This window comes from Anopheles marshallii, chromosome 2 (genome assembly GCF_943734725.1).
Source record: "Anopheles marshallii chromosome 2, idAnoMarsDA_429_01, whole genome shotgun sequence".
NCBI lineage: Eukaryota > Metazoa > Arthropoda > Insecta > Diptera > Culicidae > Anopheles > Anopheles marshallii.
In genome coordinates this window covers 54,223,818-54,240,076 of record NC_071326.1, presented here as the reverse complement: position 1 = coordinate 54,240,076, position 16,259 = coordinate 54,223,818, and the positions used below count along the sequence as shown (strand labels likewise).

The following is a 16,259-nucleotide window of genomic DNA, read 5'->3' as shown; positions in this document are numbered from 1 at the left end:
TCCTTCGTAGGACAGTCTGGTACTGCCTAGATGTCTGTATAGATGTCGCTTGGCCGTCTTCACCGCTGCTTCCCACAATCCGCCGAAGTGTGGAGCATTTTTTTTTTTTTGTTAACGGGGAGGGAACCTTCAAAGGGTACCCAACTAGAGGGGATTGTCGCGGCTCGACCGTCCCTCTCCAGATGGGTTATGTGGGATTCATCGTTCCGCCGTGAAGCGTACCAAGCAGCCGATGCGACTCCACTAAACCACTCCTCAACCTGATCCGGTCCCTGCCGATGCGCTGATGTGCGTAGTACTTCATGCTGGGTCGTTTGTGCGATGCACCCAAGCTGTTGACGCACTGTTGCGACGTCTTCCTGGTTGTCCTTGCTGCTGTTGCTGCTTCGTGGCTTCCTTCTGCTGCTGCTGCTCCTAGTCCACTCGTCCGTAACCGCTACTCCCGGGTGGGCCTTTGCTCCTGCTGCTGCTCTGGTTACTCGTCACTGCTGCCGCTGCATCTAATCTCGTTGTCCTGTGTATGCAAAGGCGCTATCGCTTCTCCGCTTGGTTTGTATTCCGCCGTCGCTGTTGTCGTCCAGGAGGTTTTTGAAGATTGTCCGAGCGGCTGTCCGGACTGCTTCCCATGTACTGCGGCTGGCACACATTTCCGTTGCAAGGTTGCCCATCGTCATGCGGGTGTGGCTTTGCTGCTGCATCTCGTGTTGTGTCCGAGCAAACCGTGGACAGTGGAATATCACGTTTTTGGCATCCTCCACGTCGTGCTCACACACCGGACAGTTAGGCGAGCCCTCCAAGATGCCTTTGTTGACGAAGTAGCTCCGAAGGAACCCATGCCCGGTAAGGACCTGGGTGAGATAGAAATCTATTTCTCCGTGCTTGCGACCGACCCATGACGAGATGTCCGGGATCAGCCTCCTTGTCTTCAAACCTGGCGAACTCTGCTGCTGCTCTATACCGGCTCTCCACTGTTGCTGCCAGCGCTCCATGGTCTCCTCGCGTTGTCGCTTGCGTATGTCTGGTGCTGAACCTCCCGTCGCTGCCTTTTTCAGAAAGCTTCAAAAAGTATCATTCAGGCCTCCTAGGTTATGACAAGGAACCTGTGATTGACACAAAAAAATTAAAACAAAATTCAAAAATTTAAATTTCTTTTTTCGCTCAGAAAGCTTCAAAAAGTATCATTCAGTCCTCCTAGACTATAACAAGGAACCTGCGATTGACACAAAAATTTCACGTACCTGGCTCCGGGTCTCGCCGATACCGGTTTTTGGCCAATTTTTTAAGCCCGGAGTTGAATTTTTTTCAAAAATTTCAAAACTATTTCAAAAATTCAAAATTTATTTTTCGCTCAGAAAGCTTCAAAAATATCATTCAGGCCTCCTAGACTATGACAAGGAACCTGCAATTGACAAAAAAAAAAAAAAAATCAGGTACCAAGCTCCGGGTCTCGCCGAAACCGGGTTTTTAGCCAAGTTTTAAGCCCCGGAGTTGAATTTTTTTCCAAAAATTCCTAAAAAAAATTAAAAGTGCAAACTGTTGTTTTGCTTAGAAAGCTTCAAAAAGTATCATTCAGGCCTCCTAGACTATGACAAGGAACCTGCTATTGGCACAATAAATTTCACGTACCTAGCCCGGGTCTTGCCGAAAGCGGTTTGTGGGTAATGTTTAAGCCCCGGAGATAATTTTTTTTTCAAAAATTCAAAAAAATTCAAAAATTCTAAATTTTTGTTTCGCTTAGAAAGCTTCAAAATGTATCATTCAGGCCTCCTAGACTATGACAAGGAACCTGCGATTGACACAATAAACTTCAGGTACCTAGCTTCGGGTCTCGTCGAAAACGGTTTTTGGCCAATTTTTAAGCCCCGAAGTTGAATTTTTTCAAAACTTCAAATTTTTTTTCGCTCAGAAAGCTTCAAAAAGTATCATTCAGGCCTCCTACACTATGATAAGGAACCTGCGATTGACACAATAAATTTCAGGTACCTAGCTCCGGGTTTCGCCGAAACCGGTTGTGGCCAATTTTTAAGCCCCGGAGTTGATTTTTTTTTTTTTTAAATTCTTTTTTTTTTTTCGCTCAGAAAGCATCAAAAAGTATCATTCATGCCTGCTACACTATGACAAGGAACCTGCGATTGTCACGAAAAATTTCAGGTACCTAGCTCCGGGTCTCGCCGAAACCGGTTTGAGGCTAATGTTTAAGCCCCGGAGTTGATTTTTTTTCAAAAATTTAATTTTTTTTTTCGCTCAGAAAGCTTCAAAAGTATCATTCAGGCCTCCTAGACTATGACAAGGAACCTGCGATTGACACAATAAATTACAGGTACCTAGCTCCGAGTCTCGCCAAAACAGGTTTGTGGCTAATTTTTAAGCCCCGGATTAGATTTTTTTCAAAAATAAAAAAGAAGTCGAAACTTCTTATTTTTTTCGCTCAGAAAGCTTCAAAAAGTATCATTCAGGCCTCCTAGACTATGACAAGGAACCTGCGATTGACACAATAAATTTCAGGTACCTAGCTCCGGGTCTCGCCGAAACCGGTTTTGGCCAATTTTTAAGCCCCGGAAATGAAAGTTTTTCAAAAATCCAAAAAAATTTAAAAAATTCCAAATTTGTACTTTTTTTTTTTGAAATGTATCATTCAGGCCTCCTAGACTATGACAAGGAACCTGCGATTCACACAATACATTTCAGGTACCTAGCTCCGGGTCTCGCCGAAACCGGTTTTGGCCATCTTTTGAGCCCCGGAGTTGAACTGTTTTCAAAAATCAAATTCTTTTTTCGCTCAGAAAGCTTCAAAAAGTATCATTCAGGCCTCCTAGACTATGACAAGGAACCTGCGATTGACACAATAAATTTCAGGTACCTAGCTCCGGGTCTCGTCGAAAACGGTTTTGGCCAATTTTTAAGCCCCGGATTAGATTTTTTTCAAAAATAAAAAAGAAGTCAAAACTTCTTATTTTTTTCACTCAGATAGCTTCAAAAAGTATCATTCAGGCCTCCTAGACTATGACAAGGAACCTGCGATTGACACAATAAATTTCAGGTACCTAGCTCCGAGTCTCGCCAAAACAGGTTTGTGGCTAATTTTAAAGCCCCGGATTAGATTTTTTTCAAAAATAAAAAAGAAGTCAAAACTTCTTATTTTTTTCGCTCAGAAAGCTTCAAAAAGTATCATTCAGGCCTCCTAGACTATGACAAGGAACCTGCGATTCACACAATACATTTCAGGTACCTAGCTCCGGGTCTCGCCGAAACCGGATTTTAGCCAATTTTTGAGCCCCGGAGTTGAACTTTTTTCAAAAATTCAAAAAAAATCAAAAATTCAAAATTTATTTTTCGTTTAGAAAGCTTCAAAAAGTATCATTCAGGCCTCCTAGACTATGACAAGGAACCTGCGATTGAGACGAGAAATTTCAGGTAACTAGCTCCGGGTCTCGCCGAAACCGGGTTTTGGCCAATTTTTGAGCTCTGGAGTTGAATGTTTTTCAAAAATTCAAAATTTATTTTTTGTTCAGAAAGCTTCAAAAAGTATCATTCAGGCCTCCTAGACTATGACAAGGAACCTGCGATTGACACAATAAATTTCAGGTACCTAGCTCCTGGTCTCGCCGATACCGGTTTTGGCCAATTTTTAAGCCCCGGAGTTGAATTTTTTTCAAAAATTCAAAAAAATTTCAAAAATTCCAAATTTATACTTTTTTTTTTTTGAAAGCTTCAAAAAGTATCATTCAGGCCTCCTAGACTATGACAAGGAACCTGCGATTGACACAATAAATTTCAGGTAGCTAGCTCCGGGTCTCGCCGATACTGGTTTTGGCCAATTTTTAAGCCCCGGAGTTGAATGTTTTTCAAAAATTCAAAAAAAAATTAAAAATTCCAAATTTATTTTTCGCTTAGAAAGTTTCAAAATGTATCATTCAGGCCTCCTAGACTATGACAAGGAACCTGCGATTCACACAATACATTTCAGGTACCTAGCTCCGGGTCTCGCCGAAACCGGATTTTAGCCAATTGTTGAGCCCCGGAGTTGAATTTTTTTAAAAATTCAAAAAAAAACAAAATTTCAAAATTTATTTTTCGTTCAGAAAGCTTCAAAAAGTATCATTCAGGCCTCCTAGACTATGACAAGGAACCTGCGATTGACACAATAAGTTTCAGGTACCTAGCTCCGGGTCTCGCCGAAACCGGTTTTGGCCAATTTTTAAGCCCCGGAGTTGAATGTTTTTCAAAAATCCAAAAAAATTTTAAAAATTCCAAATTTATACTTTTTTTTTTTTTAAAGCTTCAAAAAGTATCATTCAGGCCTCCTGGACTATGACACGAAACCTGCGATTGACACAATAAATTTCAGGTACCTAGCTCCGGGTCTCGCCGATACTGGTTTTGGCCAATTTTTAAGCCCCGGAGTTGAATGTTTTTCAAAAATTCAAAAAAATTTTAAAAATTCCAAATTTATTTTCGCTCAGAAAGCTTCAAAATGTATCATTCAGGCCTCCTACACTATGATAAGGAACCTGCGATTGACACAATAAATTTCAGGTACCTAGCTCCGGGTCTCGTCGAAACCGGTTTTTGGCCAATTTTTAAGCCCCGGTGTTGAATTTTTTTCAAAAATTCTTATTTTTTTTCGCTCAGAAAGCTTCAAAAAGTATCATTCAGGCCTCCTAGACTATGACAAGGAACCTGCGATTGACACGAGAAATTTCAGGCAGCTAGCTCCGGGTCTCGCCGATACCGGTTTTGGCCAATTTTTAAGCCCCGGAGTTGAACTTTTTTCAAAAATTCAAAAAAAATCAAAAATTCCAAATTTATTTTTCGTTCAGAAAGCTTCAAAAAGTATCATTCAGGCCTCCTAGACTATGACAAGGAACCTGCGATTGACACAATAAATTTCAGGTAGCTAGCTCCGGGTCTCGCCGATACTGGTTTTTGGTCAATTCTTAAGCCCCGGAGTTGAATGTTTTTCAAAAATTCAAAAAAAAATCAAAAATGCACACTTTTTTTTTCGCTCAGAAAGCTTCAAAATGTATCATTCAGGCCTCCTAGACTATGACAAGGAACCTGCGATTGACACGAGAAATTTCAGGTAGCTAGCTCCGGGTCTCGCCGATACCGGTTTTGGCCAATTTTTAAGCCCCGGAGTTGAACTTTTTTCAAAAATTCAAAAAAAATCAAAAATTCCAAATTTATTTTTCGTTCAGAAAGCTTCAAAAAGTATCATTCAGGCCTCCTAGACTATGACAAGGAACCTGCGATTGACACAATAAGTTTCAGGTACCTAGCTCCGGGTCTCGCCGAAACCGGGTTTTGGCCAATTTTTAAGCCCCGGAGTTGAATGTTTTTCAAAAATCCAAAAAAATTTAAAAAAATCCAAATTTATACTTTTTTTTTTGAAAGCTTCAAAAAGTATCATTCAGGCCTCCTGGACTATGACAAGGAACCTGCGATTGACACAATAAATTTCAGGTACCTAGCTCCGAGTCTCGCCAAAACAGGTTTGTGGCTAATTTTTAAGCCCCGGATTAGATTTTTTTCAAAAATAAAAAAGAAGTCAAAACTTCTTATTTTTTTTCGCTCAGAAAGCTTCAAAATGTATCATTCAGGCCTCCTAGACTATGACAAGGAACCTGCGATTGACACAATAAATTTCAGGTACCAAGCTCCGGGTCTCGCCGATACTGGTTTTGGCCAATTTTTAAGCCCCGGAGTTGAATGTTTTTCAAAAATTCAAAAAAAATTTTAAAATTACAAATTTATTTTTCGTTCAGAAAGCTTCAAAAAGTATCATTCAAGCCTCCTAGACTATGACAAGGAACCTGCGATTGACACAATAAATTTCAGGTACCTAGCTCCTGGTCTCGCCGAAACCGGTTTTGGCCAATTTTTAAGCCCCGGAGTTGATTTTTTTTCAAAAATTCTAAAAAATTTCAAAAATTCCAAATTTATACTTTTTTTTTTGAAAGCTTCAAAAAGTATCATTCAGGCCTCCTAGACTATGACAAGGAACCTGCGATTGACACAATAAATTTCAGGTAGCTAGCTCCGGGTCTCGCCGATACTGGTTTTGGCCAATTTTTAAGCCCCGGAGTTGAATGTTTTTCAAAAATTCAAAAAAAATTTAAAAATTCCAAATTTATTTTTCGCTTAGAAAGTTTCAAAATGTATCATTCAGGCCTCCTAGACTATGACAAGGAACCTGCGATTCACACAATACATTTCAGGTACCTAGCTCCGGGTCTCGCCGAAACCGGATTTTAGCCAATTTTTGAGCCCCGGAGTTAAATGTTTTTAAAAATTCAAAAAAAAACAAAAATTCAAAATTTATTTTTCGTTCAGAAAGCTTCAAAAAGTATCATTCAGGCCTCCTAGACTATGACAAGGAACCTGCGATTCACACAATAAATTTCAGGTACCTAGCTCCGGGTCTCGCCGAAACCGGTTTTGGCCAATTTTTAAGCCCCGGAGTTGAATGTTTTTCAAAAATTCAAAAAAATTTTAAAAATTCCAAATTTATACTTTTTTTTTTGAAAGCTTCAAAAAGTATCATTCAGGCCTCCTAGACTATGACAAGGAACCTGCGATTGACACAATAAATTTCAGGTACCTAGCTCCTGGTCTCGCCGAAACCTGTTTTGGCCAATTTTTAAGCCCCGGAGTTGAATGTTTTTCAAAAATTCAAAAAAAATTTCAAAAATTCCAAATTTATTTTTCGCTTAGAAAGTTTCAAAATGTATCATTCAGGCCTCCTAGACTATGACAAGGAACCTGCGATTGACACAATAAATTTCAGGTAGCTAGCTCCGGGTCTCGCCGATACTGGTTTTGGCCAATTTTTAAGCCCCGGAGTTGAATGTTTTTCAAAAATTCAAAAAAATTTTAAAAATTCCAAATTTATTTTTCGCTTAGAAAGTTTCAAAATGTATCATTCAGGCCTCCTAGACTATGACAAGGAACCTGCGATTCACACAATACATTTCAGGTACCTAGCTCCGGGTCTCGCCGAAACCGGATTTTAGCCAATTTTTGAGCCCCGGAGTTGAATTTTTTTCAAAAATTCAAAAAAAATCAACAATTCAAAATTTATTTTTCGTTCAGAAAGCTTCAAAAAGTATCATTCAGGCCTCCTAGACTATGACAAGGAACCTGCGATTGACACAATAAATTTCAGGTACCTAGCTCCGGGTCTCGCCGAAACCGGTTTTGGCCAATTTTTAGGCCCCGGAGTTGAATGTTTTTCAAAAATCCAAAAAAATTTTAAAAATTCCAAATTTATACTTTTTTTTTTTGAAAGCTTCAAAAAGTATCATTCAGGCCTCCTAGACTATGACACGAAACTTGCGATTGACACAATAAATTTCAGGTACCTAGCTCCGAGTCTCGCCGAAACCGGTTGTTGGCCATCTTTTGAGCCCCGGAGTTGAACTGTTTTCTAAAATCAAATTCTTTTTTCGCTCAGAAAGCTTCAAAAAGTATCATTCAGGCCTCCTAGACTATGACAAGGAACCTGCGATTGACACAATAAATTTCAGGTACCTAGCTCCGGGTCTCGTCGAAACCGGTTTTGGCCAATTTTTAAGCCCCGGATTAGATTTTTTTCAAAAATAAAAAAGAAGTCAAAACTTCTTTTTTTTTTTCGCTCAGAAAGCTTCAAAAAGTATCATTCAGGCCTCCTAGACTATGACAAGGAACCTGCGATTGACACAATAAATTTCAGGTACCTAGCTCCTGGTCTCGCCGAAACCGGTTTTGGCCAATTTTTAAGCCCCGGAGTTGAATGTTTTTCAAAAATTCAAAAAAAATTTCAAAAATTCCAAATTTATTTTTCGCTTAGAAAGTTTCAAAATGTATCATTCAGGCCTCCTAGACTATGACAAGGAACCTGCGATTGACACAATAAATTTCAGGTAGCTAGCTCCGGGTCTCGCCGATACTGGTTTTGGCCAATTTTTAAGCCCCGGAGTTGAATGTTTTTCAAAAATTCAAAAAAATTTTAAAAATTCCAAATTTATTTTTCGCTTAGAAAGTTTCAAAATGTATCATTCAGGCCTCCTAGACTATGACAAGGAACCTGCGATTGAGACGAGAAATTTCAGGTAACTAGCTCCGGGTCTCGCCGAAACCGGGTTTTGGCCAATTTTTGAGCCCCGGAGTTGAATTTTTTTCAAAAATTCAAAAAAAATCAAAAATTCAAAATTTATTTTTCGTTCAGAAAGCTTCAAAAAGTATCATTCAGGCCTCCTAGACTATGACAAGGAACCTGCGATTGACACAATAAATTTCAGGTACCTAGCTCCGGGTCTCGCCGAAACCGGTTTTGGCCAATTTTTAGGCCCCGGAGTTGAATGTTTTTCAAAAATCCAAAAAAATTTTAAAAATTCCAAATTTATACTTTTTTTTTTTGAAAGCTTCAAAAAGTATCATTCAGGCCTCCTAGACTATGACACGAAACTTGCGATTGACACAATAAATTTCAGGTACCTAGCTCCGAGTCTCGCCGAAACCGGTTGTTGGCCATCTTTTGAGCCCCGGAGTTGAACTGTTTTCAAAAATCAAATTCTTTTTTCGCTCAGAAAGCTTCAAAAAGTATCATTCAGGCCTCCTAGACTATGACAAGGAACCTGCGATTGACACAATAAATTTCAGGTACTTAGCTCCGGGTCTCGTCGAAACCGGTTTTGGCCAATTTTTAAGCTCCGGAGTTGAATTTTTTTCAAAAATTCAAAAAAATTTCAAAAATTCCAAATTTATAATTTTTTTTTTTTAAGTTTCAAAAAGTATCATTCAGGCCTCCTAGACTATGACAAGGAACCTGCGATTGACACAATAAATTTCAGGTACCTAGCTCCGAGTCTCGCCAAAACAGGTTTGTGGCTAATTTTAAAGCCCCGGATTAGATTTTTTTCAAAAATAAAAAAGAAGTCAAAACTTCTTATTTTTTTCGCTCAGAAAGCTTCAAAATGTATCATTCAGGCCTCCTAGACTATGACAAGGAACCTGTGATTCACACAATACATTTCAGGTACCTAGCTCCGGGTCTCGCCATAACCGGATTTTAGCCAATTTTTGAGCCCCGGAGTTGAACTTTTTTTAAAAATTCAAAAAAAATCAAAAATACAAAATTTATTTTTCGTTCAGAAAGCTTCAAAAAGTATCATTCAGGCCTCCTAGACTATGACAAGGAACCTGCGATTGAGACGAGAAATTTCAGGTAACTAGCTCCGGGTCTCGCCGAAACCGGGTTTTGGCCAATTTTTGAGCTCTGGAGTTGAATGTTTTTCAAAAATTCAAAATTTATTTTTTGTTCAGAAAGCTTCAAAAAGTATCATTCAGGCCTCCTAGACTATGACAAGGAACCTGCGATTGACACAATAAATTTCAGGTACCTAGCTCCTGGTCTCGCCGAAACCGGTTTTGGCCAATTTTTAAGCCCCGGAGTTGAATTTTTTTCAAAAATTCAAAAAAATTTCAAAAATTCCAAATTTATAATTTTTTTTTTATAAGTTTCAAAAAGTATCATTCAGGCCTCCTAGACTATGACAAGGAACCTGCGATTGACACAATAAATTTCAGGTAGCTAGCTCCGGGTCTCGCCGATACTGGTTTTGGCCAATTTTTAAGCCCCGGAGTTGAATGTTTTTCAAAAATTCAAAAAAATTTTAAAAATTCCAAATTTATTTTTCGCTTAGAAAGTTTCAAAATGTATCATTCAGGCCTCCTAGACTATGACAAGGAACCTGCGATTCACACAATACATTTCAGGTACCTAGCTCCGGGTCTCGCCGAAACCGGATTTTAGCCAATTTTTGAGCCCCGGAGTTGAATTTTTTTTAAAATTCAAAAAAAAACAAAAATTCAAAATTTATTTTTCGTTCAGAAAGCTTCAAAAAGTATCATTCAGGCCTCCTAGACTATGACAAGGAACCTGCGATTGACACAATAAGTTTCAGGTACCTAGCTCCGGGTCTCGCCGAAACCGGGTTTTGGCCAATTTTTAAGCCCCGGTGTTGAATTTTTCAAAAATTCTTATTTTTTTTCGCTCAGAAAGCTTCAAAAAGTATCATTCAGGCCTCCTAGACTATGACAAGGAACCTGCGATTGACACAATAAATTTCAGGTAGCTAGCTCCGGGTCTCGCCGATACTGGTTTTGGCCAATTTTTAAGCCCCGGAGTTGAATGTTTTTCAAAAATTCAAAAAAAATTTAAAAATTCCAAATTTATTTTTCGCTTAGAAAGTTTCAAAATGTATCATTCAGGCCTCCTAGACTATGACAAGGAACCTGCGATTCACACAATACATTTCAGGTACCTAGCTCCGGGTCTCGCCGATACCGGTTTTGGCCAATTTTTAAGCCCCGGAGTTGAACTTTTTTCAAAAATTCAAAAAAATCAAAAATTCAAAATTTATTTTTCGTTCAGAAAGCTTCAAAAAGTATCATTCAGGCCTCCTAGACTATGACAAGGAACCTGCGATTGACACAATAAATTTCAGGTACCTAGCTCCGAGTCTCGCCGATACTGGTTTTGGCCAATTTTTAAGCCCCGGAGTTGAATGTTTTTCAAAAACTCAAAAAAAATTTTAAAATTCCAAATTTATTTTTCGTTCAGAAAGCTTCAAAAAGTATCATTCAGGCCTCCTAGACTATGACAAGGAACCTGCGATTGACACAATAAATTTCAGGTACCTAGCTCCGAGTCTCGCCAAAACAGGTTTGTGGCTAATTTTTAAGCCCCGGATTAGATTTTTTTCAAAAATAAAAAAGAAGTCAAAACTTCTTATTTTTTTTCGCTCAGAAAGCTTCCAAATGTATCATTCAGGCCTCCTAGACTATGACAAGGAACCTGCGATTCACACAATACATTTCAGGTACCTAGCTCCGGGTCTCGCCGAAACCGGATTTTAGCCAATTTTTGAGCCCCGGAGTTGAATTTTTTTCAAAAATTCAAAAAATTTCAAAAATTCAAAATTTATTTTTCGTTCAGAAAGCTTCAAAAAGTATCATTCAGGCCTCCTAGACTATGACAAGGAACCTGCGATTGACACAATAAATTTCAGGTACCTAGCTCCTGGTCTCGCCGAAACCGGTTTTGGCCAATTTTTAAGCCCCGGAGTTGAATTTTTTTCAAAAATTCAAAAAAATTTCAAAAATTCCAAATTTATAATTTTTTTTTTTTAAAGCTTCAAAAAGTATCATTCAGGCCTCCTAGACTATGACAAGGAACCTGCGATTGACACAATAAATTTCAGGTAGCTAGCTCCGGGTCTCGCCGATACTGGTTTTGGCCAATTTTTAAGCCCCGGAGTTGAATGTTTTTCAAAAATTCAAAAAAATTTTAAAAATTCCAAATTTATTTTTCGCTTAGAAAGTTTCAAAATGTATCATTCAGGCCTCCTAGACTATGACAAGGAACCTGCGATTCACACAATACATTTCAGGTACCTAGCTCTGGGTCTCGCCGAAACCGGATTTTAGCCAATTTTTGAGCCCCGGAGTTGAATTTTTTTTAAAATTCAAAAAAAAACAAAAATTCAAAATTTATTTTTCGTTCAGAAAGCTTCAAAAAGTATCATTCAGGCCTCCTAGACTATGACAAGGAACCTGCGATTGACACAATAAGTTTCAGGTACCTAGCTCCGGGTCTCGCCGAAACCGGTTTTTGGCCAATTTTTAAGCCCCGGTGTTGAATTTTTTTCAAAAATTCTTATTTTTTTTCGCTCAGAAAGCTTCAAAAAGTATCATTCAGGCCTCCTAGACTATGACAAGGAACCTGCGATTGACACAATAAATTTCAGGTAGCTAGCTCCGGGTCTCGCCGATACTGGTTTTGGCCAATTTTTAAGCCCCGGAGTTGAATGTTTTTCAAAAATTCAAAAAAAAATTTAAAATTCCAAATTTATTTTTCGTTCAGAAAGCTTCAAAAAGTATCATTCAGGCCTCCTAGACTATGACAAGGAACCTGCGATTGACACAATAAATTTCAGGTAGCTAGCTCCGGGTCTCGCCGATACTGGTTTTGGCCAATTTTTAAGCCCCGGAGTTGAATGTTTTTCAAAAATTCAAAAAAAATTTAAAAATTCCAAATTTATTTTTCGCTTAGAAAGTTTCAAAATGTATCATTCAGGCCTCCTAGACTATGACAAGGAACCTGCGATTCACACAATACATTTCAGGTACCTAGCTCCGGGTCTCGCCGATACCGGTTTTGGCAAATTTTTAAGCCCCGGAGTTGAACTTTTTTCAAAAATTCAAAAAAATCAAAAATTCAAAATTTATTTTTCGTTCAGAAAGCTTCAAAAAGTATCATTCAGGCCTCCTAGACTATGACAAGGAACCTGCGATTGACACAATAAATTTCAGGTACCAAGCTCCGGGTCTCGCCGATACTGGTTTTGGCCAATTTTTAAGCCCCGGAGTTGAATGTTTTTCAAAAACTCAAAAATAATTTTAAAATTCCAAATTTATTTTTCGTTCAGAAAGCTTCAAAAAGTATCATTCAGGCCTCCTAGACTATGACAAGGAACCTGCGATTGACACAATAAATTTCAGGTACCTAGCTCCGAGTCTCGCCAAAACAGGTTTGTGGCTAATTTTTAAGCCCCGGATTAGATTTTTTTCAAAAATAAAAAAGAAGTCAAAACTTCTTATTTTTTTTCGCTCAGAAAGCTTCAAAATGTATCATTCAGGCCTCCTAGACTATGACAAGGAACCTGCGATTCACACAATACATTTCAGGTACCTAGCTCCGGGTCTCGCCGAAACCGGATTTTAGCCAATTTTTGAGCCCCGGAGTTGAATTTTTTTCAAAAATTCAAAAAATTTCAAAAATTCAAAATTTATTTTTCGTTCAGAAAGCTTCAAAAAGTATCATTCAGGCCTCCTAGACTATGACAAGGAACCTGCGATTGACACAATAAATTTCAGGTACCTAGCTCCGAGTCTCGCCAAAACAGGTTTGTGGCTAATTTTTAAGCCCCGGATTAGATTTTTTTCAAAAATAAAAAAGAAGTCAAAACTTCTTATTTTTTTTCGCTCAGAAAGCTTCAAAATGTATCATTCAGGCCTCCTAGACTATGACAAGGAACCTGCGATTCACACAATACATTTCAGGTAGCTAGCTCCGGGTCTCGCCGATACTGGTTTTTGGTCAATTCTTAAGCCCCGGAGTTGAATGTTTTTCAAAAATTCAAAAAAAAATCAAAAATGCACACTTTTTTTTTCGCTCAGAAAGCTTCAAAATGTATCGTTCAGGCCTCCTAGACTATGACAAGGAACCTGCGATTGACACAATAAATTTCAGGTACCTAGCTCCGAGTCTCGCCAAAACAGGTTTGTGGCTAATTTTTAAGCCCCGGATTAGATTTTTTTCAAAAATAAAAAAGAAGTCAAAACTTCTTATTTTTTTTCGCTCAGAAAGCTTCAAAATGTATCATTCAGGCCTCCTAGACTATGACAAGGAACCTGCGATTCACACAATACATTTCAGGTACCTAGCTCCGGGTCTCGCCAAAACGGATTTTAGCCAATTTTTGAGCCCCGCAGTTGAATTTTTTTCAAAAATTCAAAAAATTTCAAAAATTCAAAATTTATTTTTCGTTCAGAAAGCTTCAAAAAGTATCATTCAGGCCTCCTAGACTATGACAAGGAACCTGCGATTGACACAATAAATTTCAGGTACCTAGCTCCGGGTCTCGCCGATACTGGTTTTGGCCAATTTTTAAGCCCCGGAGTTGAATGTTTTTCAAAAATTCAAAAAAAATTTTAAAATTCCAAATTTATTTTTCGTTCAGAAAGCTTCAAAAAGTATCATTCAGGCCTCCTAGACTATGACAAGGAACCTGCGATTGACACAATAAATTTCAGGTACCTAGCTCCGGGTCTCGCCGAAACCGGTTTTGGCCAATTTTTAAGCCCCGGAGTTGAATTTTTTTCAAAAATTCAAAAAAACTTCAAAAATTCCAAATTTATACTTTTTTTTTTTGAAAGCTTCAAAAAGTATCATTCAGGCCTCCTAGACTATGACAAGGAACCTGCGATTGACACAATAAATTTCAGGTAGCTAGCTCCGGGTCTCGCCGATACTGGTTTTGGCCAATTTTTAAGCCCCGGAGTTGAATGTTTTTCAAAAATTCAAAAAAAATTTAAAAATTCCAAATTTATTTTTCGCTTAGAAAGTTTCAAAATGTATCATTCAGGCCTCCTAGACTATGACAAGGAACCTGCGATTCACACAATACATTTCAGGTACCTAGCTCCGGGTCTCGCCGAAATCGGATTTTAGCCAATTTTTGAGCCCCGGAGTTGAATGTTTTTAAAAATTCAAAAAAAAAACAAAAATTCCAAATTTATTTTTCGTTCAGAAAGCTTCAAAAAGTATCATTCAGGCCTCCTAGACTATGACAAGGAACCTGCGATTGACACAATAAGTTTCAGGTACCTAGCTCCGGGTCTCGCCGAAACCGGTTTTGGCCAATTTTTAAGCCCCGGAGTTGAATGTTTTTCAAAAATCCAAAAAAATTTTAAAAATTCCAAATTTATACTTTTTTTTTTGAAAGATTAAAAAAGTATCATTCAGGCCTCCTAGACTATGACAAGGAACCTGCGATTGACACAATAAATTTCAGGTACCTAGCTCCTGGTCTCGCCGAAACCGGTTTTGGCCAAATTTTAAGCCCCGGAGTTGAATGTTTTTCAAAAATTCAAAAAAATTTCAAAAATTCCAAATTTATACTTTTTGTTTTGAAAGTTTCAAAAAGTATCATTCAGGCCTCCTAAACTATGACAAGGAACCTGCGATTGACACAATAAATTTCAGGTACCTAGCTCCGGGTCTCGCCGATACTGGTTTTGGCCAATTTTTAAGCCCCGGAGTTGAATGTTTTTCAAAAATTCAAAAAAATTTTAAAAATTCCAGATTTATTTTTCGCTTAGAAAGTTTCAAAATGTATCAGGCCTCCTAGACTATGACAAGGAACCTGCGATTCACACAATACATTTCAGGTACCTAGCTCCGGGTCTCGCCGAAACCGGATTTTAGCCAATTTTTGAGCCCCGGAGTTGAATTTTTTTCAAAAATTCAAAAAAAATCAAAAATTCAAAATTTATTTTTCGTTCAGAAAGCTTCAAAAAGTATCATTCAGGCCTCCTAGACTATGACAAGGAACCTGCGATTGAGACGAGAAATTTCAGGTAACTAGCTCCGGGTCTCGCCGAAACCGGGTTTTGGCCAATTTTTGAGCTCTGGAGTTGAATGTTTTTCAAAAATTCAAAATTTATTTTTTGTTCAGAAAGCTTCAAAAAGTATCATTCAGGCCTCCTAGACTATGACAAGGAACCTGCGATTGACACAATCAATTTCAGGTACCTAGCTCCTGGTCTCGCCGAAACCGGTTTTGGCCAATTTTTAAGCCCCGGAGTTGAATGTTTTTCAAAAATTCAAAAAAATTTCAAAAATTCCAAATTTATACTTTTTTTTTTTGAAAGCTTCAAAAAGTATCATTCAGGCCTCCTAGACTATGACAAGGAACCTGCGATTGACACAATAAATTTCAGGTAGCTAGCTCCGGGTCTCGCCGATACTGGTTTTGGCCAATTTTTAAGCCCCGGAGTTGAATGTTTTTCAAAAATTCAAAAAAATTTTAAAAATTCCAAATTTATTTTTCGCTTAGAAAGTTTCAAAATGTATCATTCAGGCCTCCTAGACTATGACAAGGAACCTGCGATTCACACAATACATTTCAGGTACCTAGCTCCGGGTCTCGCCGAAACCGGATTTTAGCCAATTTTTGAGCCCCGGAGTTGAATTTTTTTAAAAATTAAAAAAAAAACAAAAATTCCAAATTTATTTTTCGTTCAGAAAGCTTCAAAAAGTATCATTCAGGCCTCCTAGACTATGACAAGGAACCTGCGATTGACACAATAAGTTTCAGGTACCTAGCTCCGGGTCTCGCCGAAACCGGTTTTGGCCAATTTTTAAGCCCCGGAGTTGAATGTTTTTCAAAAATCCAAAAAAATTTTAAAAATTCCAAATTTATACTTTTTTTTTTTTTGAAAGCTTCAAAAAGTATCATTCAGGCCTCCTGGACTATGACACGAAACCTGCGATTGACACAATAAATTTCAGGTACCTAGCTCCGGGTCTCGCCGATACTGGTTTTGGCCAATTTTTAAGCCCCGGAGTTGAATGTTTTTCAAAAATTCAAAAAAATTTTAAAAATTCCAAATTTATTTTCGCTCAGAAAGCTTCAAAAAGTATCATTCAGGCC

The 16,259-nt window shown here is 38.2% G+C and overlaps 1 protein-coding gene across 1 annotated transcript; it reads right to left on the bottom strand.

Moving 5' to 3' along the window:
• Positions 1-500: 500 nt before the first annotated feature.
• Positions 501-989, bottom strand: LOC128718155 (uncharacterized). The gene has a single exon (XM_053811827.1). The coding sequence runs from the start codon at positions 987-989 to the stop codon at positions 501-503; it is 489 nt and encodes a 162-aa protein (XP_053667802.1).
• Positions 990-16,259: the final 15,270 nt, after the last annotated feature.